This window comes from Acanthaster planci, linkage group LG12 (genome assembly GCF_054643075.1).
Source record: "Acanthaster planci isolate LZ-2023a linkage group LG12, COTS_SCS, whole genome shotgun sequence".
Lineage (NCBI taxonomy): Eukaryota > Metazoa > Echinodermata > Asteroidea > Valvatida > Acanthasteridae > Acanthaster > Acanthaster planci.
The window spans coordinates 14,381,912-14,404,715 of NC_141788.1; the positions used below are offsets into that span (position 1 = coordinate 14,381,912).

The window sequence follows — 22,804 nt, forward strand, 5'->3', positions numbered from 1 at the left end:
TCATCTGGAATAAATGGCGCCCTCTTAGGGTGTGGAATAGGATAGATCCGCTGATTCAATATGGCGGCGCCCATGGTTCGTCAGATTTTAACTCAGAGTGCCAGAAATTCTCTCGTGTTTTCGTCGTTTAAGAATAGATTTACAACAGCGCAAAGTCCTTCGAAGCAACATGGAAAGGAGGAACTAGAAAAGAACAAATATTTTGACAAATATGCAGAAAAAATCAAGAAAGCACAAAGGTCTGTACCGAGCTTGATATTAATCATGTTATGTAAATCTAGTATCAAACGTAAGAATATGCTTTATCATAGGTTTATGTCGAACCCCACAGATGCAAATGGCACTAAATACACACGCTATAAAACATCTTAACTAGTACTATGCGTACCTCTAAACGTAATTATTATAATTCGACAAAGAAAAGGGTTACAATATTAAAAATACTTCGAAGATATCATAATTTTGTGATACATGTATACATGTAGGCCTACTCCACACTAGCCCTTAACCACAAATAAGTACTATAAAAAAAATAGGTGTCACTACTAGCAATCTGCACTTGATTACTAATCATTTTGATGATTTTTCACCAACATTGGTGAAAAAAACCTCTGTAATCAAATTCCTTCTAATGATCTCAATTATTCTGATTATTTACTTGACCTTCAACCTAATTCTATATTCTTAAGTCCTATTATTGAGGAAAAAATAATTGATATTATTGTACATACATTGCCAACCAAAAAGAGCTTTGGCTTTGATTTAATTAGTAATTCACTGGTTAAGGAAGTGATCCGGTCAATCTCTGAACCGTTAACCTTTATTATGAACATGTCTATATCGACAGGCGTTGTACCAAATGATATGAAAGTTACTTGTGTCACTCGTCTTTTTAAAAGTGGTAATCTTGATCACATAAATAATTATAGGCCTATCTCTGTTCTTACTACTTTTTCAAAAATTCTTGAACAAATAATTCACAACCGTATAATGGACTTTCTAGGTGAACACAACATAATTTCTGATTCTCAACTTGGATTCCATGAAAACCACTCAACTTCACATGCTATTAATCACCTAACTGATAAAATAACTAATAATTTAGACACATCCTCTGTTACATGTGGTTTATTCCTGGACCTGTCCAAGGCCTTTGATACATTCAATCATAATATACTTCTAAACAAAGTTGCTTATTATGTTATTAGAGGAACCGCCTTGGAGTAGTTCAGGAGTTACCTTTCAAATCGTCAACAATCCGTCTCTGTTAATGGTACTCAGTCCTCGGTCAGTACAGTTTCTCATGGAGTTCTGCAAGGATCCATTCTGGGGCCAGTTTTTATTTTCTATCTATATAAATGACTTTGTTCAATCTTCTGACTTGTTTACCTTTATTTTACTTGCTGATGGCAGTAACCTATTCAATAGTCACCCAATATTTATACTCTTTATCATAATGTTAATCTTAAGCTCACTAAAGTTTCAAACTGGCTTAAAGCAAATACGTTGTCTCTTAATATTAAGAAGATTAACTATATGCTCTTTAGTAATAAGCAACATCACGAATTATCTGAAATCTTTAATGAGGATGTACAAATTAATAAAACCAATTGTGTCAAATTCTTAGGTCTGTATATTGAACAGAATCTTTCATGGAAAAAACAAATCAATAATATTTAAACAACTGTTTAAAAAAATATTGGAGTTACATGTAAACTAAAGCCATTCTTCCCTCAGGATGCACTATTTAAACTTTACAATACTTTAATTGTACCATATTTATCATGTGACTGTGACAAAGACTAAAATCACAAAGTTGATCCCTGACGCAGAGTACATGTAGGTAGAGCACAATACAGCAAACCTGTTTGCTGTATTAATTAAAGAATATGATATGCCTGGCATAGTCAGTGTTTTGGATGGCTGCAAATTTTTTTCCATTACAGTCTGTGCATGGTTCCATGCTTAACAGGTACATCATTGTCGCTGTGACTTCATACCCGTTACGTTTTTAGGGCTTATTGCTTCCTGATGGCTGATGCAAGTGAATGATTGCAGGGAAAAATTTGACTTAATGTTTGTGTGTGGAATTCTTCCCATAAGTAAAAGGAAAACAAGTCACAAGTCTGAAAATAAATTTGTGTTTGGAAAATTGGCAAGCAAACCAGACTTGACATGTAGGTTTAGTCTGTGAATATTTCAGCTTTTCCTTCCCAAGAATCACTGCATGGGTGTGCAGACGGAGTTGCATGTAACTTTTGCTTTTTTCTACTCTATTACAGTTCCAATCCCGACAAATTTCAGTCCAAGTTACAAGATATGATGGAAGTCAAGAAGGAGAAAAAATGGCGGGACGAACTGGAACCTCCTAGACCTACAGTAAGCAAATGGTTTGGGCTGCATTATTACAAATACAGTACAATACAATGGCAATTCTGTACAAAAGTTTTAATCAGATGGAAGTTGAACAGCACAGTCAATTATGTTTGCATCCATCTTAACCAAATCGTCTTATAGTGTAACAATATAATCAGAATTAGAAATCCTTTTTGCCGGATGACACATCACTCGCAGAAAGGCCATATGCACACATTGCATGCCTATCCAACCAAGATGGTATCGCAATTTGCCGAGAGCACATGTGCGTTAAGTTTACAAACACAGGTGTGACTGCGGTACCACCGTTGTTTTGCCATCTTCTCAGATTAGTCTGTAAACATTTAATAAACTCTTGTCAGTCCTTTCCCTTTCCAGTGTGATTGTTCAGTTCAAAGAAGTGTTTCTTGTAACATACTTTTTTTCACCCCTTCCCTCCCCCAAAGTGCTTTAACATGATCTGAGCAAGCATTCTGTCCTCTTCTAGTTTGTTTTAGGGAACAATCCCAGTGCAAATGATCAGTTCTATCCAAGGGGGCCGAATTAAAATCTATAGTTCATGGATGCATGTATTCACCATTACACAGACCTTTTATGCCCAGTCTTAGGTCTAAAGTTGCTTGAGTCTAATATATGACACTTGAAAATTTGAAAAATCAACTTCATGAATTCCAGTCACTTTAAATATTTAAAAACCGATTCCTAACAACACTTCCAGTGACTAATTCCTGATTTCAGATGAACAGTTTACAGGTCACCACTTTTGAATCATTTGCAGAAATCCAAGAACAAAGTACATGTACCAAAGCTGCTGAAGACAACTCAGAGTCCATCATCAACACATGTACGTTCTGTTTTAACAGATGTAAATACGCTCATTCAAAAAGCACAGTCGATGGGAATGTGAAGATACAATTACAACAATAGCAACAATCAGTGTGTCGTTCTAGTTGTGAATTACATGGATTAGAAATCAGACAAATTTGATACCACCCATTGATGCACTGCTTTACCTGATATATCGCAGATAAATAAAAGTTGATGAGCACACTTCAGACTTCAGTTCCTCCTCAATTATGTCTGTTGGCCTCCTGGTCTCAAAAGAAGAACTTTGAAAAGTGGATGGATCGAGAGAATCAACTTTTTCATAAACAAAAAATCAAGTTTTTACTCTTGAAAATGTGGATGATTTTTGACCAGTACTTGTAAGGAGATACAGTGATAGAAACTGCTGTTTCTCAAATGAATATTTTCCACTGGTAAATTCAACACAAGTCAGCACAGCAGGAGAACATTTTGAAAAAGGATAGAAGCACTGTACTTTCTGCTGTGCTGAATCTTGTTTGTGGATTGTGATGCAGGGTTTGGATTCCATCATGAAGATTGACATGATTCAAGACTTACCACAAGAGGAAATTGAGAAAGTAAGTACCGGCGTACACAGCACCCATATTTCTGACACGTTGTTGGAGTGTCTTTTAATACTGAGCGTGACTTTGGCTATCATTGTATTGCTTGTCTATTAAACTCTTCTATTCTGTGAGAGTGACTGCTTCAAGAATAAAAAAAACAAGCACCAGAAGATGCGATCTTCTGACAATAGGAAAATGTATGAGAAAAGAACTTAGGGTTGTACTACAATCAGGTGAAACATTTACCTAATTAGTCTTGAATTAGTGTCAAAAGTTACCTTGGTGATTTATATGAACACTCATTGTTTCCCAAATTAGGTTCGGCTTGTGGTTGCACCATGTACAAGAAAATATCTCTTTTATGACTGTGTGGTTCTGAGAAGAACCGATGGTGAACCACAGAACCACAAAAGAGAGATTTTCTTGTACATGGTGCAACCGCAAGCCTAATCTAACTTAGTACTTCCACCATACATAGCTTCAAGTCTAATCATTATTTCCCATTGATATTTATGGCTCCCATTCAATTGAAGGCACGGTTATCATGCAGGGTCAGAAGGAGAAGTTAGTTGTATGTATTTTGTAATATAAATATGTACATTTCTTCTGGTAAGAAGTAAATGTCAACTCGCTGCTGCAGAATTTGGAGAGCCTTGGCAATGGTCTGCTTTATGTCCTGATTCTACTGCACGCTCATTACTCATTCAGAATTATTTTCTTGTATCCTTCCCCCAAAAGATATGGACTCAGTATCACATGAAGAAAGACTGCATCAGTGCTGCCATACCAGTGAGTTGCATCCGTGTCATTTGGGGAAAAAAAAGCAATTCCATGCAAAAGTGAAATATTGTTGTGTTGTCACTGACCGCGGATACAGAAAAGGAGGATTTTGTTTTAAAGATAGCGGAAATGATAAAAATACCTTCACCTTTTTTTTCACTTTCAATTATTGTAAAATGTCTTTTTGTTTGTGAATTATGATGAATAATGATGTCATGACCAACTTTCCACTTTGCGTAGAACTGCCCATTGAATTGAAAGGAGGGCAATTCCACATAAGGATGCCTAAAATGCCGACTCCTTGATTTCATTTGATACCAGAGTGGCAAAAATAATAACACGGAGAGCAATGATTTTCTTCAACACATTTAGTGCGTTCCCATTGCATCTCCTTCCCTAAATCTTTACATCAGGTCTACAGGACAGTACTCTTCACAAATCTTTTTCTGTAAATTTCTGATTACTTCAACATTTATTCCATAGTAATGGCATAAATATATAGAGAGACATACAGGAATTTGAAATTTGTTTTTTAAAACAGGGAACAACATACGAGAAGATTTATCAAACAGCACAAGAGAACCCTCTGGTAAGTTAGAGTGATGTTCCATTTTGGGGTTAATCTTTCAATTTTATGGTGTATGTGTCATTTAGATCTACAGACAATTAAATATTAATATGAATGGAATTTTTATTGAAATGAAACATTCAGATGTTGTGAGTAGAGAAATTTCTAAACGCATCAATGTTGATATGCATGTATACAGAGTATTATGTTTACTTTCCTATCTCAGCTGGATTTATCTAGCTTTTGTTTTTCTTTCTTACCGTGCAGTTCTTGTACCCACTGCCCAGGAAAGCTGGGTATGAGTTCTACTTTGCTCAGTTTGATAACAGCGACAGCTTCTACTTCACATCTCTCATCAACTACCAGGTATAAAGACGTAAACACAAATAGGCTACAAAGGGTCCCACGCTGAGTGTTTAATTTGCTCAAAATGTAGCCTGAACCGAATTAGTTTGGACTGAGCCAGGAATGCAGATGACTTCAAATAACTTTGTGACTTCCCTTCCATTTGGTGTGGAAGTTAAAATCATTTCCAGATTTCTAATGATGTGCCATGCCCAATTTGATGGCACCACAGGCGTTCACTGCAGATCACTGCTAGAATGAAAAGTCAGTACACTGAGTTCAAACTGTGCCCAAGTGAACTCATTTTGTAAATATGGCTTCAAACAAGACTGAAATGGGCTAGATATGTATCTCCGTTTCCTACAGGATTAATTAGAATTTGCAGAAAGGTTTTTCTCATCCACAGCCGTGAACTGTTTGTAAATTTTGTTCACAGGCTTATCAGGAGAACTCTCCAATACTACTAAGCATGAAACACTTCACAGAGCTTCAGAAGGAGAAAGGTATGCCTGTACTGGGCCACTGCAATGGTCAAGCCAAGTTTGTGATTTGGTGTCTCTTCATACCTTCTTGTTGATCTCAAGGGGAAAGTTGTAGAAACGATTCTGATCAGTGTGAGCAGTGAGTCAGGTTGGCGTGGTGGTTCTTTTATTGTCTAGCGCTTCTGCGGCCGGGCTCCATTTCTGGCTTGTCCCACATGTGAAAAGGTTTTCATTTCCAACCTGTGTCCGTGGGTTTTTATCCAGAAAATATTACCAGGGTTTTCCTTCCACCTAGAAAACTGTAACTACAGGTTTTCTTCAGGCTTTGTGAGTTGCAGTGCCTAGAGTACTCTTGACAAAATTCCTGGTTTCATTTTCAGGATTGTTGATAATTACAACAATAACGTAAGGCTGTGTCCAAATCAAGTAGCTATGGCAAGGAGCAATACACGTCTATAGCACTATGAAAGACAGAACCTAACCATAAAATTGGAGACTGGCTATTGACTGAAAAGACTTTTTTTTACTCAGGTATCGTCCTTATGCGAGGGGAAATGGACACAGATTTATTGGTGAGTTTTTTGTTTTTTCAAAGATTTGGAACAAGCTTTTTCACCAAAATCAGTTCCGTGGGCTCATTGTCGCCCATTATTTTCTTACTGTTAGAGAAGCAAATGATTCACTGTTGTAGTAAAAAATTGATATAATGGAATTCAGTGACAAATTCTGTTTAGCGTTTGAAAAAAAAAACTGTGGTTTCTTAATAATATTGTACAAAATCTTGAAAACTTAACTTAAATTCAAAGTCATCAATTCCCCAAAAATTTATATTGAAAACTGTAAATCCTGTGCTTTCTTTACTCGGAAGTTTGGTGAGGCACTTTTAATTTTGCATCAACAACATGTGTCACATAATGAATGTGAAATACATACACCTTGCTACTGTTCCCAATCCCGAACCCCCCCCCCCAAAGGAACATCATCTGATAATAGGTGGGGCTGCCCATTGCTGCACCAGGATATGGCAGAATAACTCATTCCCACTTTGTCCGGCAAATCCACAGAGCGTACAGGATGCCCAGTTTTTAGCCAATCAGCTGCAGCTTTATTATGCGACGGACAACTCAGACCGGTTGAAACTCCTGCGTACGTTCAACCATCACCAGGACGAGTTCAAACATATGGATGTCATCACCATGCTAGAGAGAAGCACCTTTGAGCTTCCCTCGGCAACTCCAAACAAGAAAGACTTATGAACTGATACCAAAAGGCAAACTGATTTGAGCAGTTTTTATACTGGTGGATATGAATATATGGACCAGCCAAGAGGGCACTAGTGCTTATGTTCATGCCCTGAGTGATTGAGAATGAACATACAGGCATGTAAACTGCACATTGGCCAATAGAGGGATTTCACATTAGCGCCATCTGCGCATATCCGCATCAAAACCAAGGCTGTCTGTGTTGCAATTCGTTGCGTGCGCCTGCGGAGTTGACACAGTACATGCAGTATCCGGTTCATAAGTGTGATGCCACTTCAGTTTAAACCACGCCCACTGCAGATGCACGACCATCGCAGGTATGTTAGTTCCTGGTAAATTGTTGTAGTTTTTTTTTTTACGTGTCGAGTCATCCTGAAAGACTCTTCCACAAAAATTTGCAGCCTGAAAAGTCTGAATTTAACATACCTTTATGAATTTTGTGTCTTGACTCCTTACTTTCAATCATCTGATCGTATTAAGAATTGAAGCTGACACATACAGCCTCGTTTTCAAATGCCGTAGTGCGCAGATCGACGCTGAAAGCGTTGTATTGGGATCCCTCTATTTCTTAATTTTTTGGCCCGACACCTTTGCCGTTCCAAATTGAAAAAACCTCTTCAGAGTATTACAATTGTCGTTTTGTCTGATTCTTGGATACTAAATGAAGTCTCATGCTCAAAGGCCTGAGCTATACACAGATGAGCTACTGTGATACCGCTAAACACCAGCGAGCATGTTTTTGTGGCCTGTCATAATTCTTGCTGTTAGGAGGCTGCAGTTAATTTTCCAAGTTCACCTTTCAAAAAAATTGTTTGCGGTTGCTGACGAAAAAATTATCAAATTGCATCCTCGGCTCAAACGCTGAACACGTAAATGCTCTCAGCCAAAATGGCCCATGTACTCCTCAGGTGACGACATAATGAAAGAAACAATCTTACTTCACTAAATGTGCACTCCCGTGAAAACCTGAAAATTGACAATTTGTATTTCTTGAAAACTGCAAAAACTTCCTTTGGCACTGTAACGTTAATTCTTTTTTCAGCATTTCTGTGTAACTGCTGAGGAGCCTTTCCATAAAATTATTGAATTCGAGAAAATAAAAGTGAACCAAGTAATTTTCAAAAATATTTTCTTTTATTACTTTTTCCACAAAGCCTTTCCATATATAAATAAAACTGTAATTATTAACTAGCTATGTCTCCACACATCAGCAAATAGATTAGGCTATTACCCACTATTGATAACATCTGAATTGTAATGTAAACTGATGTACAAAGCACCCACAAATGCGGATTGAAATAATATTCTGAGATAAATCTAAAAAAAAACAAGTCCTTTGCGTTAGAAGTGAATTTTCCTTTCAGACATAAATGCTTCACTTTCCAAACACCACTGCCATACAGTACTACAATTTCTTTCACATTTTGTTGGAGTCACAGGCTGAATTCTGACAAGTGGTAGAATACACTCAAACTGTCACATTTCTCCAAACAATTTTCCCTCAAGTTTGAGGGTAGCAATCTATGATAAATGTTGTATATGTTTTGCTGGAACTTTCACAGAGTTTAATATTTGGCCAACATGTAAGTTCCAGCTCCACGGAAGCGCACAGATGCATTGACTAGCACATCTTTTTCAGGTAGTTTATCAAAAAAGTTCAAAATGCAAAAGTCTGTGTACTAGTCGAGTGCTAGTCACTGAAGAATGCATTAAAGTCCTTAGATATCGAGTTCCAAAGTGAACACGTCATGTGCATAATTAAGTGTGTAAAAGGTACTAATGCGAGTACCGGCGTGTGAACCAGAATGCATATGTACTCCATTCGTTTGCACTGCACTACCTGGTTCCAAATGACGTCACACTTTGGTACTCTCTAATCAGGTACTAATACATGACTGAAATTTGTAAAAATTTGCACATTTTTGGAGAGTTTGTTCCAATTCGCTTAACAGATGCACAAGGTAGAGATTTGGAGCTTGGGTCTGTGCAAATATTTGGGAAAATCTATAAACAGATTAGCATCTTTTCCTACATGTTACCACCAGATTTGTCATGGGTGTTCCTATTGACAAACCATGACAACAATCCACCACACTGTTGGCTGAAAGAGAAAGCCCACGAGTGAAGCGAATTTCTATTTCAAGGACAAAACTTCTAGTTCCAAAGATGCCATTCTTCTTGAAACTCCTGGGCAAACCACCCTGTGACTGCAGCTGGAATTAATTCAAGCCCTTGTGGAAGCCACAAGCTTGAGGCTGTGGCTACTCCCTATAGACACATGCTTTACTTCCAGCTGCAGCCATTCACTTAAGATGCGGCTTTCAGCTTTGCAAGGAACACACTATTTTGAGCACACTGCAAATACCTGGGCTACAGTTTTTTCCAATTTCCTGACAAAGGAAAGTTTCTTTGCTAGTAGGCACTGAAAAAAACCAATAACAGTCCATATAACTACGGAACAGAACAATATAAAATCCTCAAAAATGTTTAAATGTTTGCTGAACCAGGTGCATTGTTTGCCATGTTGAGCACTGTATAAAATCACAGAGACGGACTTAATTTACCCTGCATACCATTGTGTGAAAATGTTGATTTTCTTTAAATGATTTTATTTTACACAAATACATATCAATAACCCAACCAAATACTTTTAATATATAAATGTTTGGTTCTAATCTTTATTGTGTCCTGGAGTTAAATATTTAATTGCCCTTGGCCAAAATAATTTATTGGGCACCGTATTCTCAGTGATTTCCGAGAACCTGTTAAAAAAAAAAGTGAAAGCTTCCTTGGGCGGAAGTCAAACCCACGACCTCCTTCCAAGCAGACTTGCAAATGTATGCTCATAGTGTTATTTACACAAATCAAATTTTTCACAATGGCAGAGAGATAGCTTTAAATACTAATAAAGAAAAGTTCTTAAGGCTGCCTTGCCAACACAACATACACTGTAAGCTTTCAAGCAGTTTACAAATAAATTGAGGTGAATCTCAAAGCTTCAACTCTGAGACCATCTCCCATTTAGTATCACTCAAAGAGCTATAATTAAGCTATGAGTGAGCTCATTTGCCTAGAAAAGTGACGCCTTTTGGACACATCCATCTTGGTCCACAAACCTGTGGGTAACTCCAGTTTTTGTACATGTGCACAGCTATTTGCATATCTGCAGCTGAATTCTAAAAACAATGCGTCATCAAAGCTGCTATCCCCAAAACCAAAATGCGCATTTAGTAAATGAGCATTTTGTTTTACTCTGTGTAAAGAATGCAAACTTATGCGCATGCTCTGCAGATGAAGTTTGCCAAGGCTTTTTAATAAATCACACCACCGATGGAAAATGCACTTATTATTTGCATATGCTGTGCTTGTTACATTCAGAGTACGTTATTGGGAATTTGTTGCATCCTATTTCATGATGTTCTACAAACACAATAATTTAATAGACCTGCATTTGATTTCTCTGCACAGGGAAATGAGCAGTTAGTACTCAAAATTTAATACAGCTCACTGGTATACAACAAACAACGTAGCACACCTGTTCCTGCCATGGATGTACTCAGATGTCCATGCTCGCTCAAAAAGTACCGTGGGTGACACAATACAAAAACAGAAGAATCAGAGTTTTGTAAGACACCCTGACATACCAAATGCCCTGACATACCATACCAAAACTGAAAGAAAGATGATCTGGTTTGGCAACCATGCTTTTTAACAGTTCTCACTTTTGTAAAGTTGCCCGTCCGTACGAAAGAGCGACAACCTTAAGTACTGCAATGTGCACTCAAGTTAATCTTTATACCCTGACAATACATTTCAAAAGAGAAGTGTCACAGGCGTCATTTTAAATCCCTTGTCCTAAGGAGATCCTGTGTTTTTCACACACCCCAAAATTGAAAACTTTAAACTTCTATTGTGTGTCCAATATTTGTAAATGGTCAAAATGCGAAGAAAACATTCAAACGATTTTATTAAATGTCACACACGAGAAGGAATTCCTGATCTAGAATAAATAGTTGAAATGTATTACTACATGAAAGAAGCCATGGTATATCATACAAATCACAATGGAAACCAAACTTAGAAATTCTCATTACTCTTACTTAGTTTCTCATTTCTAAATATGTCAAATACAAAGTCTGCGAAATAATTCACATTTTCAACCTTTTCAAATATTAATACATGTTAAGGTAAAAACAGTCCACCTCTTTGTAGGTAAACCAACTATAATTATTGCCTTCTGTTGGTCTTCTTTCCAGGCTTAAAATGCCGAGCATCATTTGTATTGGCTATGCTGGAGTAAAAAATGATACTCTACCAAGTCTGTGGATTTTAACACAAAGTTTCAATAAGCTCGTCTTACGGGGAAGAGACTTGGAAACAAGGCCTAGCACTTTAGTGAGCCTGTGGCTCTAATTCAGAAGTTTGAGTCTTTCAGCAGAGTGTTCCGTACACTAACGTACTTGAATATAAAGAGATATATATTTCAATATTACTTTTGTCCTTGTGAATGAAGTTGAGTTCACTCCCCATTATTTCAAAGGCAAAGAAAAATAAAATCCCCAGATATGGGTATACGTATTTCAGAGTTTTTCATCTTTCTGCAAGAAATATAGAGTCAATATTGCAGTTTACTTCAAAGTACTCTATTGTGTTTCACAAAATGCCTAATGCAATCATATAGCAGAGAAGGGACATATACTTGATTGGTTATTAAATTTGAAACCTTGCGACAAGATTTCTGTCAGGGTCCATGCTCAAAATCAGTTTGTGGAGCATGACTTTTAATGTAGCAAAACAAAATACTGCCCTCTTTCATTAACCACTTCGGACCGGGGCATTTTTCAACGTTGAGGATGCTGGGCCGGCATGACTATCATTTTTTCTGTTTTCAAAATCCTTCAACAATTCATCATTCCATTTAACAGTCGTTTATAGCCGAACTGAGTAATCTTCAGGCACTACTCTAAGTTGACAGGTGACCTTCATTGACACCCGAATATTTCAGCCAGGCCTGCAGCCTTGTAAACAGAGCCCAGATTGTGCGGTGTCACACAGCTGTCTTTTGTTCACGAACCTGGCTCAGTGCACTGCTGACCTCTTTTCAATAGGGGCCAGATTAGCATGCAGCGGTGCTGTGTGGCTCATCGCTGCGGTGGTGGAGAGCTTTTGTCCCCGGTGGTAATCCGCTTGCTCTAAATACCCCAAACCCTGGTATACGGTTTCAAAATAATGCTGGATTATCACCACTTTTGAGAGCGAAAAATTCCGGTCATGCCCAGCAGCCTGGTCTTTTGTTCGGAGTACGGTCTTTTGTTACAGGGCCCTGTTTCCTTTGTCCGAGTTCGGAGACCCCGGCCACACATATAAACCATACGGCTCCGATCCCGGAGTCCCCGGCTGGTAGTGGTTAACACGTGTTAATACAACTATATATCTCACATCGTCAGATACTGACAGTTTTACTTGGAATTCTTCCTAACTTAAGATTTGTCTGAGGGTTGTCTTATCTCATTAACGCATAATTGTCGAGGTATTGTCCTAGAGCTATACATGTAACAGTTTTGTTGGATGAAAACTAGCCGCAGAAACAGACTTGAAAAGTGTTATCACTTACAATTAGGTAGTTTTAATTAAAGCAAAATGCTAAAAAAATATAGCGGTACGGGAAAACCTATTCGTCACTTTAAAATGGAATAATCAAAATGATTGGAAGCATACATGAGTCAATTGTTCTGCCACACATTCATATTTTGGCTTTCCCTTTATTTTCAACGACTGTTTTCGTGAAAGGGTACAACGAAACATGAAACCACCATCAAATTTCTAGTAATGACCCATCTTTTTTAAGATGAGTTTGGTGAAATCGATCTTCGAATTTTCTTAGCAAAGATCAATCTTAGAGTTGGCACTCATCTTCAGCCCTAAGATAAGTTGCAAGATAAGATGAGTTTCATGAAATCGGCCCCAGAAATGGTAAGACTATGGCAGAATTTGACTATAAATGTTTATCATCTACTTATTTTGTTGCTTAACATTGTGTTTCAGGGACATTTAAGTATAACTTTCATGGGTATTACAGGAAAAACCTGTAAGAAGTTTGACTATTAATTTCAAGTTTAAATGCAGTGGGGTCCCCAGATGATCCGACCGCTGGGGTAGTGGGCCTTGAGTGCCCGGTACAATTCATCTGAGTGTTCCTGGTCCCGCGTCTCCACCACACACTTAACCTGTTCAAATAAATAAAGTTGGATGCTCAAGGTTTCAATGGAGTCTGCGCACAACTGTACAGGGGCACAATCTATGCCAGTGGGTGATCCGAGGGCAACGGAACCAGCCACTGAGAACAATTATTGGTAAAGATACTCACTATCAAAGATCGTATAGTGCCAAAGGCACAAGATGGATAACTCTGCTCGAAGGGTGTAATTACCATGGGCGCCATTTGAGCAAGCGATACGCCTACGCAGTTTACGGTAATGCATAGGCGCAGGCTAACCAGGTGCACATGCCTGCCGCGGCGCCTGCGCCTTTGCATTAATGTGCATTACGCAGGCGTATCGCTTGCTCAAATGGCGCCTGAGCAATTACAACGTTTTACGTGTAATCACTGTGAAGTTCGCCATCTTGCGCCGCTTTGCGGCGCTATACGATCTTTGCTCACTCTCCTCTGAACATTCAACACAAAGCAACAAACCTGAACTGTATAAGTTGTCAGGGGATATCTGAGTAACAATGTGACTTGACCAGAAAAGGCCTTTTTGAAAAATGTAACTACTCTGAAGAACACTGGTTCAGTACTTTCTTCTGTGGAACTACCAGTGGGCAGCATAAGGTTGGAATGTATTCACCTTTCAAGAAGACACTCACCTGGACATTGAAGATTTCACTCTTCAGAAAAGCCCTCTCATGGAATATATCTTTAATGCTGGAAATAAAAAAATTATCAAGATTTAATAAAGGTTATCGACTGCAATCATATGCAAGCCAAAACAGTCAAAAAGAATATGAGAAAATCTAGTTTGAAAACTTGACAAATGAAACTGAACACTTGGCACAGAACTTTGAAACCATGAAAACAGTCCTGAAAAATGCCTTCTCAAAGGAAACTAATTCAAAAACTTCACATGCAGCCTTGCAGTGGTGAGCAGGTACATCTATTCCCTTAAAGGAGGTTGTCAAAAATCCCCTTTTTATCTTTGGCTTGACAGCTCCATTTCCTGCTTTATAATCAAGTGGCCTTGGTAAGGCTTGCTCTGCTCATGAGCTGTGACTCTCACCAATGTCAGTAAGCCTTGGGACAACTTGATACTCTGCAATTGTGTTTAACTACTGTATTACTATTGCATTGTGCCACCGTTTTATGACAATTGCTCTGTCATGGTCTGTCAAGTAAAATGTCGCTGGATTCACCTGTGCAATATTAAATCACAGTTCAAGAAACTTTCCTTCAATTCCCACAGTCAACGTTTGAAACAAATCATAAAGTGCAAAATAACGCCAAAGAGGGAAATGAAGCCAAAATCTGGAGAAAGGCCAGAAATTTGCTCAACCTCACAAACGTGGCCCAGGTTACAGGGCACCCTTTTCTGTTCATGTACGGGGGCCATTACCTGATGCCCATGGAGCTGATGATGGTGGCAAGTTCTGTGATGCCTCCCGGCCTGTCACTGACGGTCACCACAAAGCGAGCAAGGCGGCCGTCTGCAGCCAGGCCTCGCTCCAGCACGCGGCCCAGGACCGTGGTGTCTATGTTTCCCCCGCACAGCGGAATGGCGACCCTAGGAGTGGTTGGAGGAGACAAGAAATGAATGTCATCAAGTTGCCATTTCTTCAAAAGGTAGGACCAGAGTAGCACATCTCATATGCACTGCTGTAGTCAAGGTTATTCAAAAGGATTACGTACAAAACCAGTCACAAGCAACAGGGCGAACAATGAACACAGGAATGCTTTTGTTGCTGCCATTTGAATGACTTGTAACTTGAATTTAGACTGGACGCTTATGTGTTGTCCTGCGAGGGTCTTGTGGGGTTTCAACACCATTCACATGGCATTCTTTGTGGACCCTCCTTGCAGGTAACACAACAGAAAAGTGAACCACAAATGCCCATGGCATCTAATTAAGAATCAACCAATGTCAAACACAGTAATCATAGGACACATCTTTTGTGCTGAAGCACAAATCACTATGCAAGGAACATAAGCAATGCTGCCAACGTGCACAATGACAGCCAGAAATCACTACAGGCCAGAATGTTACTTCTCTTTCAAATACATAAAGAAACAAATCCAGTTTGCCGAGTAAGTTTTACTACGACACATTGGAGGAAGACCTGTTTGGGCCAAGTTTAGTCAGCGGCCATTTGTCAGCCGCTGACATACATGGTCATCCATTGGAACACTTCCGTGTTTTTCCAACAGCTGACATAACACCCTCAGGGGTGTTAAAATATCATATCCCACATAACAGCAGTCAAGAATTATTGAATGCTGCTCTATGGTGGGCTCGTGTCTGGGTGGTGTACTCACTTCTTGCCCTTGAGTTCTGGCAGCTTGTCCCCAAGGACGGCAGCCACACCAGCAGCTCCAGCCCCCTCCACCACAGCCTTCTCCATCTCGATTAGCCTCAAGATGGCCAAAGCAATTAGGTCCTCACTGTGACCAAGGAAATTTGTTAAAAAATAGATTGGGTAACAAAGGAGGATCCGAGACCAAAATGCCATGGGAAGGAGGGGCAAAACTGGGGGGTGTGGGCAAAAAATTGGCAAATATGTGATGTAAGCTTTTATGGCCTTTCTGAGGGGTGAGGCTATATTTTGGGGCTTTTTACACATTTTTGGAAGGGAAATGAAATAAACTAAAAATTGCATTTCTCTCATTATTTTTCAAATCGAAATAGGGGAGGGAAGCATTGCTCCGTTGGCCCCTCCCCCCACCCCCGATCTGCCAACGGATGAGCAGATAATATAAGATCAACTTGCCCTTTACAGCATGGCTCAGTGATAACCCTGATTTTAGAAAAATGAAAGATCAATTATTGATAAGGCTGAGTTTTCACTTATTTTGATGAGGGCTTTTGGCATAAACAACCTTGAGAATCAAACTTAAATGCTTTAAATGAATACACCAGCCAAAGAGGTGTGCTGTAACATCACCCTGCCCAACAAAGCAAACATGTTGAACTGCTTTGTCTGATTTTAAGAACAAGAAAGATTTGTAAAAACTAAGACCCATTCCAACTTGACTTGAAGGCTTTTTGATTTGAAAGCATCAGAAATGGAACTAAATACTTGCCCTGTCCTGTTGTAAACATTCGGCGTCAACAATTTGGGGGGGGGGAAGGGGACACCTTTTATACTGGAGGTGAACTTGATGTTTCTAAACTTTTGTTCATTGAAATTAACTAGAAGTTCCCTCTGACTCAACCTGAATTTCCCTTCACTAGCCAGGCAGTAAAATAACCATCTGAAACCACTCAAACAGGCAGTCAGTGGTGGCACATGGATCAACAGTTACATGTATGCCACCATACTTGGAAGAGAAGCGTATCCCCAGGCAATGAAAGGGTTGACAATTTACTGTAAATGGTCATGAAGTCACGCAGGAATTTGAAGTTACATGTACAACTTATCACTATCACAAGTTGGTGTTGTTTGAAGGGGCGGGAGGACAAATTAAAACTCACCTGACAACCACCATCTTATCTACATAGTTCCTGGCCGTGACAAATGCATTCACACCGACTGTTGGCACAGCAAGACCTGAATGCCAACAAAAGATGCAACCCATAACACATACATACATTGTACACTTTAAGGCTGCCCAAGTCACTGGAAACACTACTACCATGAGAACACGTTCACATCGTCCAGCACATTCTGTAAACCACAGCGCATGTATAGGACATCTTCTTAGGCAGAGCCTTATCAGGGAATGATGCATGTTTGTGATGAACCCCGGCAACACTAACTGATCTGATCAATCACTTCGCAGGTTGTCTCACCATATGACACACCATGTGTTGATGTTGCATCACAAACCGACCTATCACTTTATACAAAGTCTATCCACTATTACTCTCACTGTAGTATGACCTACATCAATAACACACCTGTAGACATGACCATGCCACATGCCCAGTGATTAAAACTAATCACCGTCAATGATGAAGTTGAATGTGGACCCATGTGCAAATCAGGCATGCTGACAATGGTATCCACTATTGGTAAATCATTCTGGACATCAATCAAGCCGACTGATGTAAAATCACATTATTGTTGGGTTACTTGACAACACTGAACTCATTTCAATCCATTAACTTATTATATGGGAGGAGCCAGCCCCCCCCCTCCAAAAATGTAACCTTGGACTTACCGTCAGCCAATGAGGGACCGGACCTAGTCCATATGGGATGACCAGCATCCAACGCGGCTGAAAAACTCGGGCACTGTTCTGCTTCAACTCCCTAGAAAACAACAGAAATAAATGTCCCATTTAACAAAACATTGCAGCCTTTAAAATAATCTGTTATACTTCCCTTAAAGTAACCCCTGCATTGTGCATACCGGTACATATAAAAGCAATGCTCTTTTAGTTTGCAACATGAGCCAATTTCAAATTTGTGCATTCACTGTCACTGATGGGAAAAACATGAGGTATCATCCTATCAAAATTACACAAAAAAAGAAAAACAAAAACACAAAGAAAAATCCAATTCTGGCTCACCTACCAAACTAGTATAAAATCTGTTCTTAGTAGTGCCTCATAAAATTTATCCTTACCCCTCTTTAAGATAATGACATCACTTCTTTTGTGTACTTACAATGATGGTGGTCCTTGGGGATAGACTTTTCACAGCAAGTGCTATCCCAGCAATGAGACCGGCCCCTCCCACTGGAACAATAACGGCATCCAGGTCAGGGACCTGTTCGACAATCTCTAATCCAGCGGTGCCTTGTCCCGCGATGATATGTGGATTGTCGTACCTGCATTCCAAAAATAAAATGTTAATATGAACAGATCAATATCTGTCAATGTTACTTGTAGGTGAATTTCTGTGTGTTCAATGAACCGGTAACCCTTATCACATACAATGGAACATCACATCAGTTGTGACCCAAATTAACAAAGTCACATCGAAGTGGGCAGTGTCACTTTTGATTTGAGGCCTTTAACATGTACATAAAAGAATCTTGCACAACACAAATGTAAATCAACAGGAACCCTTGACATTTCTTGAGCAAATACCCGTCCATTCTCAGGGCGTCGAACTACCGGTAATGATACATCAAAAAACCCGAGTTTACTTTTTCTAACGAAAAATTACACAGAAAACTGGCCTCATGTGCCCAACCCTCTAGTTTGATGTCTGTACATAGAAGAATGGATTGTTGCGGGTTGGTCACAAAAGAGAAACCTACCCATTGATGTACGTCATGCCTTTCCTCTTGCTGAGTCGTAAGGCGTATGTCTTGGACTGCAAAACACAAATATCAAATGATGGAGGTAAAAGCAAAGGACTCCAAATCCAAAGGGAGACATCAGAATTCAAACAGCGATCAAAGTCAATGATGACTTGATGTGGCTGATGTTTGAAGTATCCACATCGAGGGTTGGAATATGCACTTGGTTGGTAGGCAGTGATTCAGGATAGTTGGGAAAGAAAACATTGGCGAAAGCAAATCAAATGGGGAGCAAGTACATGTACATGTATGATATGACAAAAATCGAGAGAAATTACATTATAACATATGTGACTGACTCTAGAAAAATGGGTACTACCCGGTAAGTCACAAGATTCAGGTTAGGAGTTTTTGGTATGGCTGGATTCTGTACATCAAAAGCTACAATTTGATATATGAATGACCCCTGTAGTGTGCTGCATTCAGAGAGATATACACATTTGTACATCCAAATTTTTGGATTGAATAAGAGCACTTTTCGAGAAAAAGTTCATAAATTGTAGCACTTAGAAGCACGATGCTAAATAGGATTTCTTACTGACTGATAAATTTTTCATCTTTATTCATCAGTACCTATGTTTTTAGTCACAAATTCTGAAAATAAAAATATTGTAGACACTATTAAAGGAAAAAATACAAAATCATTTTGAAGAAATTTTTCCCTCTCCAACCAGAACAGGCCATTTCATGTTTTGGCATTGCGAGACTTAATACCTTCTTTTGCAGAGCGGGTCACATATTTCTAAATCACAGCAGTTTTAAAAAGGCATTTGCCAAACTGTTGGTGCAAATCCAGGGGAATGAAGGACACATCACCTCAACCTGTTTTGTCTTGATGTATACCAATTGCCACAGCACTTCTCAACATGAATTTTATGCCACTCACAAAACAATCTTCTTTCCATTTCCAAAAATCACACTGATGCATTAACATCTCGCCTGACGCAAAGTAAAATCTTCAGAAATAGCTTGCAGTACCCACTGCTTCATCTGACTCAGACTGGCCGGCCAACCCTAGCCAGCTCAATGGTTGGAATGATCAAGACATTTGCACTAGTAAGCAGGAGGTGGTGGAATTGAGTCCCACATGAGTAAGTTTGTAAATTTTTGCAAGCTATAGGAGAACACTGACCATACAGTGTTATAAACACAATGCAGTGTAAGGGCAAAACCCCAAACTAAAAACTTTTTTTCCTACATGTATTTTTCCAAGGCAGGATTATTCTCATTTGTGTAGAGTCCCTCCTGAAGCAGTAGGGACACCAACACTCCCTCTGTGTAAAGCCACATCCTTTGATAACAATATGAACTTGCTTTCACAATACACACTTGAAGATTATCAACTTCATTTCCTCATGCCGTGGACCACAACCCAGGTTTGTGATATCCTAAAAACAACAATGAGCATGGCATCTTTTTTTTTTCCATTTGACATACCTGTTTCGCATCAATCTATCCCACATACCAAAAAAAAAAAACAAGTCATCAACCTTCTTGGAAGGAGTATCCAATGTACATGTACTTCCTTCTTCATATCGATTTGAATTACACTGAGCAAACAACAGAATGTGCCCTTGGATAAATTTTGCTGCTTTCAACTCTGCTGTTCTGCATGCCACCAGGGCATTCCTGAAAACACAACCGTGCTGGGTTCTTTGCAACAGATCTTTGGAAATTCCGGAACATGCACAGAAACCAGGGTGAACTCTTTGATGTTTTCTTTACAGAAATTTGCCTTTGTCATCTCAAGCAAAACTATCCAAAGTTTTACCTCTCCATGTTTTTACAGGGATTCTCCAAGTTTTTCCTTTTCTTTGTAATCCAGACTTTACCAATTAACAATTCTTAAAAACTAAAGCTAATCTGGCCCCTATTGAAAAGAGGTCAGCAGCGCACTGTGCCAGGTTTGTGAACAAAAGAAAGTTACATAACACCGCACAATCTGGGCTCTTTTTATAAGGCTGCAGGCCTGGCTGAAATACTCGGGCGTCAATAGATTTGTCTGTCAGAGTAGAATGGCCACCAGACAGTAATTCGTGTGGGTGTAAACGTCCATTAACTGAAATGATGAATTTTTGAAGAATTTTGAAAACTGAAAATCTTGAAATAGTCCCGATTATGTGCACTGCATTTTTCAAACCACCCGCTAGCAAGTGGTTAAACAACCTAAGGCTAACCACAAAGAGTGTCCTTGGCACATTATATGTATTTGGTACCAGCTTGGGCACCAAACAGAATTTTCTACAACTTTATCTTTACCCAACAGTTGCTCATTCTTCTCCCCCCCCAAAAAAATGAAAGGCCACACCTACCTCACCAAGGTCCTGCCCATGGATGATCACCGTGGCTCCATTCTGTTTGCACCTGTTGATCTTCATGATTGGAGCAATGATCGGCATGACGACGGTTACTGGGACACCAAGGCTTTGGCCGTGATAGGACAGAGCCAGGGCGTGGTTCCCTGCCGATGCTGCGATCACGCCCTTCAGTCTTTGCTCCTATAAAGTAACAATTTATCAAAATCTAATGAGAGGTGTGTGCAAGCCTTGTGGTACAAGTTTGAAACATTCCTTAAAAAATGTATTAAATGATGTAAATTACACCATAGGGTAATTTGTGACACAATGTGTGGACCTGCAAAAGGCATTACAATTTTTGTGAATATTGCAGAACTTATGCCTATCCAATAAAATGTGTGGACCTGCAAAGTGCATTACAATTTTTGTGAATATTGCAGAACTTATGCCTATCCAATAAAATGTGTGGACCTGCAAAGTGCATTACAATTTTTGTGAATATTGCAGAACTTATGCCTATCCAATAAAATGCACCGTATGATGTTACGCAACTGCATAAAGTTTCGTGACTCTAGCTGCTGGTTTTCTTTTCCAAATAGTCCAACCCTCCGGGAAGATCAGTTCCTGACTTCCAACACCTACCGGTAAATGTAACTTTGCCAATCGGGAACAAGATATTTGCCCCATACATGTATTTCAGGTTTGTACATCAGGGTACTGATTTAACAGTATTTATTTTGGGATGAATGCGTGAATATCCGGGCTGTTCTAAATGTTAAGAGAGGTGAGCTGGACTACATGTGCGAACGTTTTTAACACTTTTCAATTTTTTGGTTACTTGGATTACCCCGAGAACTTTTACTAAAAAACCAAGACAAAGAAAAATAACAGAAAGAAAATAAAAATGGCATTTACATTTGCAAAATGGTCTTGAAAAATTAGTTTGTTGTTAAACGTGCAAAGCCTTCCCTGAAGGCTGAAGTCACACTGCTTGCGTGAACTTCATGGACGAGCACATTGATGCACTCAACCCCACGTTATCGCTTGTATGTCCACCCAATCGCTCGTATCTCCACGTATCAAAGCCACCATGCAATAGATGCACAGTAGATATCTGTTCCATGTACAGTACATGTACACTATATGATCGTGTATAATACATGTATTTCCACACCGCGACCTAATTCTAAGAAAGTGAATCTTTGCCCCTGGGGAAGATTCCAATAGGATCGAATCGTCTGCAAACCGACAAGTTTTGCATATTGTTTATATCTCGAAAACACTGCTGAAGCATTCGTCAGTGCAGACGTTTGTTCCACTCGACCACAGAGCTTGCCGGCGTCGGCTACCTGGTTGTGTCAGATCGAAGTTGTAGCGGGTACCGCCAACAACTACGTGTACATGTATATTCAACTGTTAGTAAAACATCGTATATGTTGTAATACACGTTGGGCATGGTTAAAACAAATAAAAATAATAATTAACATTTCCCATGAGCAAATCCACCCTTCAACATACGTACAATGGAAGTTTAACCCTGTACCGTTGGGCAATAAAGCCATGAGTACCAACAAAGACCCTTGCATGATGCATCTCTTTCTGCAGTCTCTATGGAATGGTAATTTACAATGTGTTTTGTTGAGGTTGAGTAGAGGCTCCGTGATACCAGTGTGTAGCTTAATTTTAAAAATTAATATTTAATCGTAAATCTTTTGATATGTCAGTACGGATTTCCCTCCTTTAAAATCTCCCCACATGCTACATGTAAATCCTTTTCGAATAAAATAGTAATGCATGTCTGGGAGTGTGTCTCTTGTGGGAA

General features: G+C 39.2%; 2 protein-coding genes across 5 annotated transcripts in view; one reads left to right on the forward strand and one right to left on the reverse strand.

The window, feature by feature from the left end:
• Positions 1–31: 31 nt before the first annotated feature.
• LOC110987237 (ATP synthase mitochondrial F1 complex assembly factor 1-like) lies at positions 32–8,556 on the forward strand. Of its 2 annotated transcripts, XM_022249795.2 has the most exons (10): positions 32–239; positions 2,283–2,379; positions 3,155–3,220; positions 3,738–3,800; positions 4,527–4,577; positions 5,110–5,157; positions 5,404–5,502; positions 5,918–5,984; positions 6,495–6,535; positions 7,028–8,556. In XM_022249795.2, exons 1-10 carry the CDS (start codon positions 61–63, stop codon positions 7,217–7,219), a joined length of 903 nt encoding a protein of 300 aa, XP_022105487.2. In that variant the 5' UTR covers positions 32–60; the 3' UTR covers positions 7,220–8,556. The 2 variants fall into 2 exon arrangements, with proteins under 2 accessions (XP_022105487.2, XP_022105488.2); XM_022249796.2 differs by lacking the exon at positions 3,155–3,220.
• Positions 8,338–22,804, reverse strand: part of LOC110987217 (uncharacterized) — a 30,832-nt gene continuing 16,365 nt past the window's right edge. For all 3 annotated transcript variants that reach the window (XM_087143741.1, XM_087143743.1, XM_087143744.1), the window contains exons 5-14: positions 20,998–21,183; positions 18,644–18,699; positions 18,046–18,208; positions 17,598–17,688; positions 16,909–16,984; positions 15,753–15,878; positions 14,836–15,003; positions 14,093–14,150; positions 12,640–13,452; positions 8,338–12,047 (exon numbers count right to left, since the gene is read on the reverse strand). In XM_087143741.1, coding sequence (XP_086999867.1) covers positions 13,342–13,452; positions 14,093–14,150; positions 14,836–15,003; positions 15,753–15,878; positions 16,909–16,984; positions 17,598–17,688; positions 18,046–18,208; positions 18,644–18,699; positions 20,998–21,183 — 1,035 coding nt within the window. In that variant the 3' untranslated portion in view covers positions 8,338–12,047; positions 12,640–13,341. The remainder of the gene's footprint in view (positions 12,048–12,639; positions 13,453–14,092; positions 14,151–14,835; positions 15,004–15,752; positions 15,879–16,908; positions 16,985–17,597; positions 17,689–18,045; positions 18,209–18,643; positions 18,700–20,997; positions 21,184–22,804) is intronic.